The 16,520-nt window shown below is 35.2% G+C and overlaps 1 protein-coding gene across 8 annotated transcripts in view; it reads left to right on the forward strand.

Annotated features, from left to right (window-relative positions):
- The window catches only part of AUH (AU RNA binding methylglutaconyl-CoA hydratase), a 219,048-nt gene that overhangs the window by 12,818 nt on the left and 189,710 nt on the right, over positions 1-16,520 (forward strand). For all 8 annotated transcript variants that reach the window (XM_065946655.1, XM_065946657.1, XM_065946661.1 and 5 more), the window contains exons 2-3: positions 6,295-6,362; positions 6,472-6,559. In XM_065946655.1, the coding sequence (XP_065802727.1) occupies positions 6,295-6,362; positions 6,472-6,559 (156 nt within the window). The remainder of the gene's footprint in view (positions 1-6,294; positions 6,363-6,471; positions 6,560-16,520) is intronic.

Below are 16,520 nucleotides of genomic sequence, written 5' to 3' on the forward strand. Positions count from 1 at the left end.
TGACTCATTTAATTTTGAAAAAAAAATAATGTTAATTTTTTAACACCAGAAGCATTTTGTATTGGTGTAGAGCCAATTAACAATGCTGTGGTAGTTTCAGGGGAACAGCAAAGGGACTCAGCCATATGTATACACATCTCCATTCTCTCCCAAACCCCCACTCCCATCCAAGCTGGCACATGACATCGAGCAAAATTCCATGTGTTACACAACAGGTCCTGGTTGGTTTTCTCTTTTAAATATAGCAGTGTGTACATGACTTTCCCAAAGTCCTCAACTATTCCCTTCCCCCCAGCAACCATAAATTTGTTTTCTAAGTCTGTGAGTTAAAAAATGGGCAGAAGACCTGAACTGACATTTCCCCAAAGAGGACATACAGATGGCCAATAGGCACATGAAGAGATGTTCAGCATGGCTAATTATTAGAGAAACGCAAGTCAAAATTACAGTGAGATATTACCTCAGACTGGTCAGAATGGCTGTCATCAAAAAATGCACAAACAACAGATGCTGGAGAGGGTGTGGAGAGAAGAGAGCCCTCTTGTACTGTTGGTAGGAATGTAAATTGGAACAGCCACTATGGAGAACAGTAGGGATGTTCCTGAAAAAACTAAAAATGGAGCTATCATATGACCCTGCAGTCCCTCTCCTGGGCATATATCCAGAGAAAAACATGGTCTGAAAAGAAACATGCCCCTCAGTGTTCATTGTAACACTGCTTATGGTAGCCAAGACATGGAAGCAACCTTATTGTCCATCAACAGAGGAATGGATAAAGAGGATGTGGTGCATGTGTACGATGGAATATTACTCAGCCGTTAAAAAGAATGGAATAATGCCCTTTGCAGCAACAAAGATGGACCTAGAGAGCGTCATACTGAGTGAAGTAAGTCAGAGAGAGAGAGAAGTATCATATGACATCCCTTATATGTGGAATCTAAAAAGAAATGATACAAATGAGTCTCATTTAATTTATTGTGTCTTCTTTGGAGAAATATTTCTTCAACTCTGCCTGTTTTTCAGTGGAATTGTCTTTTTGTTCTGAGTGGTACCTATTCTTTATATGATCTCAATATTAACCCCATATCAGATGTATCATTTGCAAACATTTTCTATTCTGTGGGTTTTTTCACTTCCTTGTTAATTTTGATGAAGTCTAGTTTATCTGTTTTTTTCTTTTGTTGCTTGTGCTTTTGTTGTCATGTTTAAGTCAGTGTTGCCTAAACCAGGATTGTGAAGATGTATACATTTGTTTCCTTCTGAGAGTGTTACAGTTTTAGGTCTTAGATCCATTTTGAGATAATTTTGTGTGTGCTATGAGTAAAGGGCCCAACTCCCTTCTTTTGTGGGTGAATATCTGGTTGTCCACCCCTGTTTGTTGAAAAGTCCTGCACCATTGCATGGTCTTGGTATCCTTGTTGAGAACAAATTGATCATTCATTTTTATTACTGAGGTCTGTCTTTATTACTTAGATCTCTTTCAGTGTGTTTTGTAGTTTTCAGTGAACTTTCTTGGTTAAGTTTATTCCTAAGCAATTGTGTGTGTGTGTGTGTGTGTGTGTATATACACACACACACACACACACACACACACATATATATATATATATTTGATGCTGTTACAAATTGAATTGTTTTCTTAATTTCATTTTTGGAGTGTTCATTGATAGTGTATAGAGATATAACTCATTTTTGTATATTGATATTACATTATGCAGCTTTACTGAGTTCACTTATTAACTCTAATAGTTTTTGATGGATTCATTGGGATTTTCTGTGTGTAAGACCATGTTATTTGTGAATGGAAATAGACTTCTTTTTTTCCCTCATAGCTCAGTTGGTAAAGACTCTGGCTGCAATGCAGGGGACCCTGGTTCGATTCCTGGGTCAGGAAGATCTGCTGAGAAGGGATAGGCTACCCCCTCCAGTATTCTTGGGCTTCCCTTGTGGCTCAGCTGGTAAAGAATCCACCTGCAATGCAGGAGACCTGGGTTCACTTGGGAAGATTCCCCCGGAGAAGGGAAATGCTACCCACTCCAGTATTCTGGCCCAGAGTGTTCCATGGACTGTATAGTCTATGGGGTTGCAAAGAGTTGGACACAAGCAACTTTCACTTTCACTTTTTTCCCAATCTGGATTCCTTTTATTTCTTTTTCTTACCTAGTTACCCTGGCAGGAATTTCCATTACATTGTTAAACAAAAGTGGTGAAAATGGACATCCTTATCTAATTTTTTTATCTTAGGGAGAAGACTTTAAGTCTTTTAACGTTAAATATGATGTTAATTGTAAGTTGTTTTTTCTTTAAATAAATGTCGTTTATTAGGTTGAGGAAGTTTCCTTCTGTTACTACTTTGTTGAGGTTTTTAAGTTATTATTTTTTAAAAATCATTGAAAGTATGTTCGATTTTTGTCCAGTGTTTCTTTTGCGTCAGTTGAGGTGATCATATAGGTTTAAAATATTTTCTTTTATTTTGTTAGTGTGGTGTATTACTTTGCTCAATTTTTGTGCTGAACTACCCTTGCATTCCTGGGATAAATCCCTGTTGGTCATGACTGCTAAATTTGAATTGCTAGTATTTTTTTGAAATTTTTACATCTGTATTCATAAGGGATATTGGTCTAGTATATTCTTGCTTCCTTCTAATCTGTTTTCTACACTGTGGCCTGAGTGACCTTTTTAAAATGTAAGTTTGAACATAGAAATAAATTTCCCCAATTTGAAAAAAAGCTTTTAGAAATGCATAGCAAACATTATACTAAATGGCAAATGCTTAGAAACATTTTCATTAAAGGTATTGACAAAATAAAGGAACTTATTATTTTTGCTAATATTATATTGGACTTGAAATCCTAGCTAAATTGAAATAGCAGGAGAAGAAAATGAGAAATTAACATTGGAGCAGAAAACATTAACTGTTAGTATTTTTGATCAAGGTTGATTATTGACTTAGAATATTGAAGAGAACCGTGTAAGTCTTTTTAATATTTCACAAATTTGCCAGAAAAAGTTTATGTAAAATAGCACTAAAAAAATAGCACCTTCTACATACTCTCAATATGTGATTAGAAAATGTAACTAATATAGAGTGATTTTTATAGTTATTTAGAATACAGTTGTTTGATTTTTAAAATCAGAAGGAAAATAATGTACTGTTTTGTAAATGGTTCCAGCCAAAAATGTTTGTGCATATTAAAGAAAATAAGACTCCTGTGGAGTTGAGAGCAGCAGAAATAAAAGTAGTCAATGTAAGGAGACAGTATCAGAGGATTGTTTTATTCAGAAAGAGTTATTTAAAACCCTTTGACTGATTGTTTTGGGCACATATTCTCTCATTTAAAATAACATACATATATTTCTACTCCTGGAATTTTCATGTTTAGGTATTAGCTGTCTACTGACTTTTTGCCATGGAGGATAAGGGTTTGGTCCCCTTTCACATTCCACTACACGTGTGTATCTTCTTTTTTGCCCTTGTTCTTCCTCTAATTTGACTTTATTTCTAGGTCTAAGTGAATATTGCCATTTTTTAAAAATAGCTTTATTGTGATACTATTCATATACCTTAAAATTCTCGTTTAAAATATACAATTTAATGGCTTTTAGTACATTTATAGAGATGTGCATCTATCAACACTATCATGTATTGAACATTTCATTGCCCTAAAAAGGAACTTGACACTTTTTAGCTGTCACTGCTCAGTCTCTCCATCTCCCACAGGCCTAGGCAATCACTAATCTACCTTTTTTGTCCCTTCTGATTTGCCTGCTCTCAACATTTCTTATAAATGGAATTATACAGTATGTGCTCACTTGTCACTGACTTTTTTCACTCAGCATGTTTTCGAGGTTCATTCATGTTGCACATGTATTGATGCGTCTTTTTTTTTTTTTGCTAAATATTACAGTGCATGGATTTGTTATATTTTGTTTATCCACTCATTTCAGCTGATGGATATTTGGGTTGTTTCCACGTTTTGAATATTTTGAATAATGCTGCTCTGATCATTTTGGTGTAAGCGTTTGTGTGAACATGTGTTTTCATTGTAAACTCTTTCTAAGGAAGATACTAAGTCAAAAGTTGCAAAGGCCATAATATATAAAAAGTTAAAGCTTTGGTGCAAAAAAATGCCATAAACCAGTTGATTTTTAAAAGTGAGTGATAGGGAAGAGATCTGGTATATAAATAATGAATTAATATCTGTAATCGAAAAATTTATTATTTGAAATGCAAACGACAACTCTAATAAGATAGGTAGACAGTAAGAACAGTCAGTTCAGAAAACAAATGACAAATGATTATTAAACCAGTTTAACTTTTGTTCCTACGATTGGGTGAAATCTGATATATAATGGTATTTCCCCATATATTGTCAAATATTTGCAATATTCAGAATAACATGAATATTATGATATTCTCAATGATTCCAATGATTCTCAATAATGTATTTATTAAAGTCCCCTTACTGACCTGAAATGAAATGTATAAATAATGTAAGCAGCTGACACACACAATTAAAAAAAAAATCCCTGTATATAATAATGAAAGCAAAAGAAGTAATTTATGGCAGAATAACATTTCAGTATGTAATTTTTCTGCTGTGATCATTAAAATATAAATAAGTTAGAATTTAAGAGAAATAAGAAAACTAGAAACCATTCTACAAAGTAAATAAAGACAAATAAAAAACAGATGATATAAGGGTATAAATAGACCAAACTTTTTGTCTATGATAAAAGACTGAGGAAATAGCCTGAATTGAAAAAGGGGTAACATACCAAGATAAATTTGATACTGAGCCAAAGTGATAGTCTTACAAATGATCTCCACTTATTTGTTTTTGACTTAAAATAATCCTCTATTGGGATGTGGAACAGGGTGGTGACAGAGTAAATTGTAAGATTCAGTTCTCATTGACACCGAGTCAAACAGAAGTTCTTTTACCAGTAATAATACTTGAAAATGCAGTGAATATAATTAGGCTTAACATACATTTTGTTTTCTTGTTTGATGGGTACCATGTAAAACAGAATTTATTAGAATTCCTGTAACTTTAGGACAAAAAGCCTGTACTCGAAAATTCTAAATGTAAGTGACTTCGGGTTAAGTACATGGGACAGAGTCAGGAGAGAAACCTGGGGTGGAAATATTGAAAACTATGTAATTCGGCAAATGGAGTAGTTGAAGTATTAATCCCTGGTGGTTCAGATGGTAAAGAGCCCGCCTGCAATGCAGGAGACCCTGGGGTGTGATCCCTGGGTCAGGAAGATCCCCTGGAGAAAGGAATGGCAACCCATTCTTGCCTGGAGAACTCCGTGGACAGAGGAGCCTGGTGGGCTGCACAGTCCACGGGGTTGCATAGAGTCGGACATGACTGAGTGACTATTACACACACGCACACGCACACACGCACGCACACACGCACACATGCACGCACGCACACACGCATGCACACACACAGAGTCAGATATGACTGAGTGACTATTAAACACACACACACACACAAGCAAAAAAAAAGCTGATCCCATAATGCTTGCCTGTAACAAGAAATTGTTAGCTATCATTTACTTCTGTGTATACTGAAGATAATAAAAGTGTATTTTAAATAGTATTCCATAATTTAGAATTTGTATCAGTACATGTGGCCTTCCTGCTCTTTAGTCCGATTAGGCTATGTAAAGTTTAAAATGTGTAAAATTGTAAAGTGTGGCACATTACCTTGATGTGCGTAAAGAGAGAGGAATTGAGGGGACGTGCTGTTACCAAGCTCTCTAACAGGCTGAATGAAAGTGGTGACTGTCAAGTATCAGATTGATTTTATAAATACGTATACCACGTTTTTCAAAAATACGCTTGAAAAGGACGGTAAACATGAAAATTAGGATAAAGCTCTCTAAGTGAACCTCAGAGAGGTGGATTCCAAAGCCCCAAGTTAACTAGCTGTGTATATATGGGAATCTGTACCCTGAATTGGAAAGACTGATGCTGAAGCTGAAACTCCAATACTTTGGCCACCTGATGCAAAGAGCTGACTCATTTGAAAAGACCGTGATGCTGGGAAAGATTGAGGGCAGGAGGAGAAGGGGACGACAGACGATGAGATGGTGGGATGGCATCACCGACTCGATGGACCATGAGTTTGAGTGAACTCCGGGAGTTGGTGATGGACAAGGAGGCCTGGCGTGCTGCGGTCCATGGGGTCGCAAAGAGTCTGACATGACTGAGTGACTGAACTGAACTGTACCCTGAATACCTCACTAACTCAAATGCTTTTTTGTTTCCCCCTTAACTAGGAATTGTGGTGCTTGGAATAAACAGAGCCTATGCCAAAAATTCATTGAGTAAAAATCTTATAAAAATGGTGAGTGTAAAGATTAAACTGTTTGCTTCTAAGATTATCGTACAGTGTTGACACCAACCTGAAAATGATTTTTCCTCTTTTCCTTCTTATCTTCCCTGTTTCTGTTTAGCTCTCAAAAGCTGTGGATGCTTTAAAATCTGATAAGAAGGTACGGACCATAATAGTCAGAAGTGAAGTCCCTGGGATATTCTGTGCTGGTATGTAAAAAAGATTAAATTTTTAAAACTAGTCTAATGTTTCCTTAGTAGGAGCCTATTTTCCATTATAAAGTGTTATGTGGTTTGAATTTCATTACCAACAATCCCTCTTTGTTTTTCTACTGTTGTTACAAGAAAAAAAAAATATTTTCTCAGAAAGAAATCTTTGCAACATGTAGAGAAGTTGTTTTGGAAGTTGAAAAAATAGTATGAGCAATTAAAATATTGGTTTGTCGTACTTGAATGATCTTTATGAAAGATGAGCTGGGAAGGAAAAATTGTGTCTCCTACTCAAAACAGTGTGCTCTGTGTTTATAAGTTACTTAAAAAGTACTTCAGCTGACTAGCAGTAACTACCCCAGTGTAAATGTTAAATGTAGACATATGCTTCGGAGGTTTGTGTTTGTAGTAGCGCCCACTCAAGTATGTGTCCACAAATTGTGTTTTTAAATTGGTGTCTACAGCAGTGAAGTGTTTTTTGTTTTTTTCTGTTTGTGCTGTGTTACCAAAAGCCAAAGGTTAAGTTGCCTTGCATTTTCCATATTTGTAAGTATTTCTAAGTCATGAGATTGAATGAATCTATTTCAGCTAGTCAAAAATATAAATGATTAAGATAAATAAATGCTGATAATACACAGTATTATTGTATTTTATTAATAGGTAAATGAAGGTAGAAGTTGAGGGGTGAAAAATTTCTTTCAGTAAACATATAAATGGGATAATCTACTTGAGATAATCAAAGATTTGAGGGAACAACATATAATATTTTATTCATTCAAGTACTTTTGAGCATTTGGAGTACGCCCAGAGCAGTGCTGGGAACATGGGGGAGTATTTTTAAACAGAATGTTTTAAGAAGTGTCTTGGTTTAGACCCATATTCTTTAGTTTGTCATTTTTAGATTTTTCAAGCTTCTAACTCTGTAGCTTCCACCTTAAAATACTATAAAATTTTATGGTATTTAAGAATATTCAGTGTAAATGAGTTTTATTATAGTTTTTTATATAATGTACTGTATATGAAAGGATTAGTTTTAGCTTCAGTTTGGTGATCAAAGAGAGTAGGTTTATCATGCTCCGCTGCCTGGGTAAGGACAATTTACAGTAGTTTCTGCTGCTTCTACATAATGTCCAACTTGCGTAATGCTATCCTCCTGGTGGTGTCAGAGGCTTGATGTGACAGTGTACATAACACACAGTGCAGTGGTCAATATATTGTGTAACTGTTAATAGTTTTTATAAGGACTAAAATTTATTAAAATTGTTTTTATAATATGAAAAACTTATACCCAGTGCATTAGAATTCTTTTATCTGTGACCTTGGGATCCGGCAGCTATGTTTCCAGGTGACTGAATCCAACATCGTGACTGATGGCTCTGAAGTCACTGCACTCACGTCCTTTGAGGGCTGTGAGGGGCTTATTGGGAAGATATTGAGCAGTTTGGGGACTTTTCAGGAAAGCCCACTTATATGACTCTTGGGGCATGATAGTGGTAGTGGCAGAACAACACTTCAGAAAGAAGGGTTGATCATAACTCACGTTACTTTCTTTCTTTTGGTGATGGGCTTTGTATTTATAACACTATAATTACTGGTAGAGTTCTTTTTATCTGTTCTTTGCTGTCCATTTGTTTTGTGTCTGCACATTATCAGTGTTTGGAAAAAGCTTCAGTGCTTTCATGCAGTTTACAGCTGTCTTCTGTAGATTTCCATTTTTGGGGGGATGTATTAAGTAATATATCAAATGCTCTACCAGATTAGCATATTAACCTTGAATACTTTTTCCCAAGGGTTTATTAAATCTACTTTCTTTGTTCTGTGTGCTTTTGCGTGATCAGGATAGTTTTTCCTATATTTTAACTCATGAGACTTGTTACTATATTTTGTCTAAAAAAAGTTTGAATTATAGAAAAATTAGGACAAATTGTTTTAGTAACAGTATATATAATAAAACCATTCTTCTAAATTTCTTTGAAAGGTTTTCTTTTCTTCCATATGTTTGAAACAGGCAGTTTAGTAGGTCTGTCTTTATTACTGTGGACACATTAAGTGTATTGTAAGTTTAGATTCACAAAAGCTCTTTACATACCTAAAAAGGATATTTAAACTTATAGCCTATGAAAATAGTAGTATAAAAATATTAATTTTAATCAGACCTCATTTATTGATTCTTGTTGAAGAATACAGTCTTTCACATAATTAGAGTGTTAACTTTTATTCTGAAGTAGTCATCTTCAAAAGAAAAATCCTCACAAATAGTGTACTCATTTATTGGTTATTCTCTTAGCTCCCCATTCCCTAAAGTTACTCATTTTTCCTCTTCCCTTTCTGCCCCCACAAAGGTTTCTCTTCTCTGTACATCTGTGTTCTAGTGGCGTTCTGTTCATTTCCAGAAACTTAAAGCTTATGAAGTGATCTTGCTTCAAATTTCTTGAGGATGGTAACTTCTCTTTTTCTTCCTTGAAAATCTTATATATTCTCGCATCACAGTGCATAATAGAGACTCACCATGTACTTGCTGAATTTAATCAGCCTTTTGGAGAAGTAAATGGCAGCCCACTCCAGGATTCTTGCTTGGAGAATCCCATGGACAGAGGAGCCTGGCAGGCCACAGTCCACGGGGTCACGAGAGTCAGACATCACTTAGCGACTAGACCACCACCACCACCAATTAGCCTTTAAAGTGTGCTGTGATTCACTGATTTTTTTTTTCAAGGATTATTGGGTTGTGAGCAGTTTCTCTGAAATTATCTCAGACTACTCTCCTTTTCACTGACATCCTCTCTGGCTTCTTGCCTTTGTTTCTTTTTTCTGTGTCCTTTTCCTAATATACTAGAGGAACAGGTAATTAAGCATTATTAAAGTGATTCTGGTGGTTTGGGGGAGAATGGATATATGTATATATATGGCCGAGTCCCTTCCTTGTCCGCCTGAAACTACCACAACTTTGTTAATTGGCTATACCCTAATATAAAATAAAAAAGTTTAGATATTAAAAAAAAAAAAGTGATCCCTACATGCACTGGAGGTTGCACTGATTGATTTCTGACTTTTCATTTAAATCTGTTATTTAGAAGCAAAAATTATATTTTACTTGCCTTAACATTTTTAAAGGAAATTTTAGTTTAAATAATAAGTAGTATGCCAAATGTATGAAATGTGTACAAAATGTTTGAAAAAGTATACAAAGAGAAATCCCATTCTTACCCATTCCATTCTTTTCCTAATAAAAATAGCAATTTTAATTTTCTTTTTTATCCTTCTAGTTTTTCATTATACAGATATATACAAATATACAGACATATACACATGCACGCAGGAGAATGTTAAGGAACAATTTAGAATGATAGTATGAAGACTATGTTATAGTGTGAAAAATACATCTTATAAGAGATAGCTATGTGTAAAATGATATTCCCTTTATGACTGCACCTGTGTAAACTGTGTCTGCAGATGTGGTTCAGCTTTCTGTAATAAGTATATTAAGTTGTATTAAGTGAATATACACAAAGAAAATAATTTTGAAAAAATTAGCAAATGTATTTAGTGTATTTTCTAGTTTTGGTAACTAAAATCATAACATTAATTGAATATCTGAATGATTGTTGCAACATTTGAGAGGAAAAATTTCAGAGTGTAGAAACCTTATGTCACAGTTCAGATGTTTTCATTTAATATAACCTCTGTGAACCTAAGTGCCTGTTTAAAGGTGGTGGCTTTGCTGGAATTACTTCTGACTCCTAGGGTAGGGTTTTTACTAAATCAGTGATTTTTAATCTTTTGGGTAATGAGGTCTCTAAGTTCTTAAAATTTCTTGCACTTATACAGTCACCTATGGTGACTGAGAATATATGTAATGTCATAATGGCATTCTGATTACAGTAGTATAGTTAAATGAATTTTCTCTGATTAACCACAATGAAATCTAGAGCACAAAAATGTATATCATAGCCAGTATGACTGTAAATGTTCTTTACACATGCTTTCAGATACTATGCCATATCCGCAGCATGACTAGGTTGGGAATCAGTGTTACGTTTTCTTTCTTGTGGATTTGAGCATTGCTTCTGGGTTTATGACTTGCATATATTTTTCTTAGAATACTGAGAAACACCATTTTGTTAGAGTTCATTGTGAAGTACTGACTAATTTTATCTTGTTTCTTACATGCACAGAAACACACATACCAAAAAAACTGAAATAATTTTACTGTTTCATAATGTTTGAGTCAAAATTTTAACATTATCTGTAATGAAATTATGAGAAAGACTTTTTAACTAGGCTATTGTATTGGATGTAAATGTTTACTCCTATTCATCTGTTCATTTTCTTGTTCTTTTAGTGTTCTAACACTAGGTAGCAAAGTATGTATGTATTGTTTTTATCATAAAAATTTTATGAGAAATTACTGAATCTGAGGATTTTTTTTTGTCTAGAAATTCCTGAAATAGATTATAAACAATTCTTGGTAATTGATTCCTGTATGTAGAACTCTAAATTGAGTGATTCACTGAATTATACGAGTATGGTGTTTTTTTTTTTTTAAGTAAAGGTACTTTTGCTTCTGCTTTTGAGTTCTAGTAAATTACATTCTGACTAAAAACTTGTTGCTAAAATTGTCAGCGTGCTTTATTGAATGATGTATTGTTCAAGTGGATGTAGATGTCCTGACAGATATGTGGAGTCCTCTGACTAATGAAGTTATCTATTCAGTATTGTTTAGAATCTCAAGTTAAGTTATATTTGTTAATTTAAATGTTAGTGCATTAGAGAGTTTGATAAGTAAAGTGAAAGTATACAAATTTGTATTAATTCCATGTAGGGTTCTTTTTTGGAAGTAAAAAACCTGTGTTATAGACATAGGCATTACTTGCAATAAAATGTACCTGTTTTAAGTACATATGTCAGTTTTGATAGGTGTTTAATCCGTGAGGACAGTTGTGATATACAACATAAAGCTTTCTTTTTTCATTTTTAATTGAAATGTGACTGACTTGTACTACTATGTTAAGTCTAGGTGCACAGCATAATGGTTCATTCTTTCCATACATTACAAAATGATCGCTAGGATAAGTCCAGTTACCATCTGTCACCATGCAGTTGTTAAATATTATTGACTGAATTCTCCATGCTGTACATTTCATCCCTGTGACTCATATCTTTTGTAAATGGAAGTTTATGCCTCTTTATCTCACTCATCTATTTCATTCCTCTTCCTGCCCTGTCCCTTTTGGCAACCACTGGTTTGTTCTCTGTGACTCTTATTTTTGTTTGGTTATGTTTGTTTATTTGTTTTGTTTTACAAATTTATAAATGTAAGTAAAATCTTAGAATATTTGTCTTTCTTTGTCTAACTTATTTCACTTGGCATAATGCCCTCTATGTCCATCCACATTCTTGCAAACGGCAAGAGTTTTTTCTTTTTTATGGCTGAGTAATATTCTGCTGACCATATATGTATATATACCACATTTTCATTATCCATTCATCTATCAGTGGACACTTAGGTTGCTTCCATATGTTGGCAATTGTAAATAATGCTGCATTGAACATATGGATGCATATACCTTTTTGAGTTAGTGTTTAGTTTTTGAGTTAGTTTTCTTTTTTTTTTTTTTGGCAAAGGAAAAATATACAAGTCTATGTATTTAAAAATATGAATGACGATTTCTACACTTTTCTTTGGAAAGATCCCAAGGAGGGAAGTTGCTGGGTCATATGATAGTTCTGTCTTTAGTGTTTTGAGGAATGGCCGTACTGTTCTCCATAGTGGTTGTATGAATTTGTATTCCCACCAATAGTGCACCGTGAACAGTGCTCTTTTCTCCACATTCTCATCAACACTTGTAATTTGTTTTTTTTTTTTAATAGCCATTCTGAGAGGTAGGAGGTAATATTTCATGGTGATTTTTATTTATATTTCATAATGATTAGTGATTTCACCTGAGTGCCATCTGTATATCTTCTTTGGAAAAATGTCTATTCAGGTCCTCTGCCCCTTTTTTAATCAGAATATTTGTTTTTGATGCTGAGTTGTATGAGTACTTTGTTTACTTTGGATATTAATCCCTTATCAGATAATATAATTTGCAAATGTGTTTTCCCAATTGTTTTGTTGGTAGTTTCCTTCAATGTGCAAAGCTTTTTAGTTTGATATAGTGTCATTTGTTTATATTCATTTTTGTTTCTGTTACCTGAGGAAACATACCAAAAAAATATTTCTGAGACTGGTGTCTAAGATCATACTGCCTGAAGTTTAAGTTTTCTTCTAGTTTTTTGGTTTCAAGTCTTATATTTAGTCTTTAATTCATTTTGAGTTTATTTTTGTATATGGTGTGAGAATATAACCCAGTTTGATTCTTTTGCATTTGCTGTCTTATTTTCTTAACACCATTTAGTCCTCTGTTGTATATTCTTTTCTCCTTTGTTGTAGATTAGTTGCCAACAAAAATATGGGTTTATTTCTGTGCTCTCTGTTTTGTTCCATTAATTTATTAATATTTTTGTTTTTTGGGCAGGTAGAATATTATTTTGATTATGTAACTTTGTAATATAGCTTGAAATCAGAGTGTATAATACCTCCAACTCTATTCTTTCTCAAGGTTGTTTTGGCTATTTGGGGTCTCTTGTGTTTCCATACGAGTTTTAGAATTACTTGTTCTGGTTCAAGTGCTATGGGTATTTTGATAGGGACTGCACTGAGTCTAGAGATTGCCTTGAGTAGTATGATCATTCTAACAATATTCTTCAAATCCCTGAGTGCAGTGTATCTTTCCATTTGTTGGTGTTGTCTTCAGTTTCTTGTAGTTTTCTGAGTATAGATCTTTTACCTCCTTGGTAAATTTATTTCTAGATATTTTTGCTGCAGTTATACATGGGATTATTTCCTTAACTTCTCTTTCTGTTAGTTTGTTGCTGGTTTATGGAAAGGAAACAGATTTCAGTATACTAATTTTGTACCCTGCAACTTTACTAACTTGAGTGATGAGTTCTAATAGTTTTTTGATGGTGTCTTTAGGACTTTCTATATAGAGTACCATGTCACCTGCAAACAAGGACAGTAAAGTGCTTTACGTGTACTCTCCTCAGTTTGTCGAACATCTTTTAAAAAATTTTTTTCGTTTTTTATTTTTGGCTGCACTGGGTCTTTGTTGGTACATGCAGGCTTTTCTCTAGTTACGGCTAGCGGGGGCTGCTCTTTCTTCCGGTGCTTTGGCTTCTCATGGCAGTGGCTTCTCTCGTTGCGGGACACTGGCTCTAGCCATGCAGGTTTAATAGTTGAAGCTCCCAGGCTCTAGAGCATGGACTCAGTAGTTGTGGTGTGCAGGCTCAGTAGTTAATAGTTTGTGGGCTCTAGAGTGCAGGCTCAGTAGTTGTAGTACATGGGCTTAGTTGCTCTGTGGCATGTGGAATCTTCCTGGACCAGAGATTAACTAACCCATGTACCTTGCATTGCCAGACAGATTCTTATTCACTGAACCTTGAAAGAAGTCCTGAACTGTGATCTTTGTCTTGAACTCTCTATCAGAGAGTTTGCTTACCTCTTCACTTAATTCTTCTGGCATTTTGTTTCTTTGAAACATATTCCTTTGTTGCCTCATTTTTCCCAGTTCTCTTTTTATTTCTATGTATTAGGTTGATGGCAGGTGGCCGTAGGGTTGCAGAGAGTCAGACATGACTGAGTGACTAAACACTTAGGTAGATTGGTTACATTTCCCAATTTTGGATAGCCTCATGTAGGCAGTGTCCTGTGGGGTCCGTCTGCACACACCTCTCTGGATACCAAAGCTATATGCTCTTGGGATGCTCCCTAAGTGGGCTGAGTGGACCCGTTGGTTGTGGCAGGGCTAACTACCTTGCTGGTAAGTGGTGCTGGCCTCTGGCCAGGTTGACTGCCAGGCTCCGCCTTATGTAGAGGCTGCAGGTCACTCATGGTTAGGGCTGGGTTCTGGGCAGCTGGCTTCAGGGTCAGGTTGTCCTAGGGCTGGTGCCAGCTTCCTGCTGCGTGGGGCTGTTAAAAATCATTCTTATGTACATTTGTAGTCAGTCCTTTCTGCTACTCTGACCCCCTTAAAACACTGAACTTGTTACTCTTACCATAGTTGTTCCTCTTCTAGAATGTCTTACAGATGGGATCCTTCTGTAGGTGGCCTTTCTGTGTGGTTTTGTTCACTTAGCATAATGCTTTGAGGCTCACCCCTAATATATGTTTCAGTAGTTTCACTCTACTGTTGAGTATGATTTTCATTATATTGTTGAGTATTCATTTTATATGTTGAATAGTCCATTGCATAGATACACTGTGAATTGTTTATCTGTTTAGCAGTTAGTGGTCATTTGGGTTTTTCCAGTATTTTGGCTTTTATAAATACCACTTCCATGAACAGTCACATATGAATCATTTTGTGAACATGTTTTCATTTCTGTTTTATAAATACTAAGGAGTGGAATTATTGGGTTTATAATAACTATACATTTTGTTTTATAAGAAATTGCTACTGTTTTCTAGCCGTTTTGCATTCCTGACAGCAGTGTATGAGCCTTTCAGGTCTTCTGCATCCTTGCCAACACTTGATATTGTCAGTCTTGAATTTTAGACATACTAATTGGTGTGCAGTTGTGTGTAATTGTGGTTTTCGATATCATTTCTCTAATGAATAATGATTTTGAGTACCTCTTCTCTTGCTTTTTTGTCACCTTTATGTGTTTTTTTGGAGAAGTATATTTAGGTCTTTTGCCCATGTTTAATAAAAACTGTATTGAGTTATAGGGTTTTTAATATATTGTTGATATAAGACCTTTTGCTGAAACTTGTTTTTAAAGTATTTCTTCCTGCTCTTTGGCTTGTCTTTTTCGTAACAGTTTGTTTTGAAGAACACAAATTTTTCATTGATGTCCAGTTACTCAATTTGTTTTCTTTTTTTCAGTTTTGTGAACTAAGAAATCTTGTCCTACTTCAGAGTCACAGAGAGTTTCTCATGCTGTGTTTTCTTCCAGAAAGTTTTTAGTTACTATGTTTTATATTTAAGCCTATGACACATCCTTAATTTTTGTTGCAAAGTGTGAATTTAGGTCATGTGATCAAAATAAAATATGTCCTTGATATCTGCCTTGGGTTCCTGGCACACAGTTCCTAAAATCTTGGAGATGTCCTTCATATTATAGTAAGAGTATCTTCTGTATGTGATTAGGGGATTAGAACTCTCAGCCTCAGTTCTCCAACTTCAAGAAGGTAGAGGAGCCAGAAATTGAGTTCTCTCACCCTGGCCAGAGATTTAATCAATTGTTCATGTAGTGAAAACTCCATAAAAACCTATAAACAATGAGATTTGGGAGAATTTCCAGGTTGGTGAACTCATGGAAATGTTGGAGGGTGAAACCTTTGTGCCCCTCCTCCCCTGTAGCTTATCTATATATCTCTTCCATTTGGCTGTTCCTGAGTTGTATTTTAATAATAAACTGGTAAGAATCTGCCTGCCAATGCAGGACATGTGGATTCAATCCCTGGGTTGGGAAAATCCCTTGGAGAAGGAAATGGCAACTCAGTCCAGTATTCTTGCCTGGGAAATCACATGGACAGAGGAACCTGGAGGACTATAGTTCATGGGATTGCAAAAGAGTTGGGTATCACTTAGCATCTAAAGAACAACAACAACAAATGTAAGCAAAGTGACTTCTTAAGTTTTGTGAGTTTTTCTGATGAATTTTTGAATCTGATGAGGAATTTGTGGGGAACTCCTGACTTTGTAGGTGATTGGTTAGAAGTATGGTTAATCTCCAGTACTTGTGACTGGCATGTAAAGTGAAAGCAGTTTTATGGGCCTGAACCTTTAACAGTATGATCTGTGCTGATTTAGGGAGTTAGCATTAGAATTAAGTTGAATTGTTTGACATCCACTTGGTGTCAGAGACGTAGTGAATTGGTGTACAAGTCCTCCCCTCCCCACCGCATATCATGTCA

This window comes from Muntiacus reevesi, chromosome 10, assembly GCF_963930625.1.
Source record: "Muntiacus reevesi chromosome 10, mMunRee1.1, whole genome shotgun sequence".
Classification (NCBI taxonomy): domain Eukaryota; kingdom Metazoa; phylum Chordata; class Mammalia; order Artiodactyla; family Cervidae; genus Muntiacus; species Muntiacus reevesi.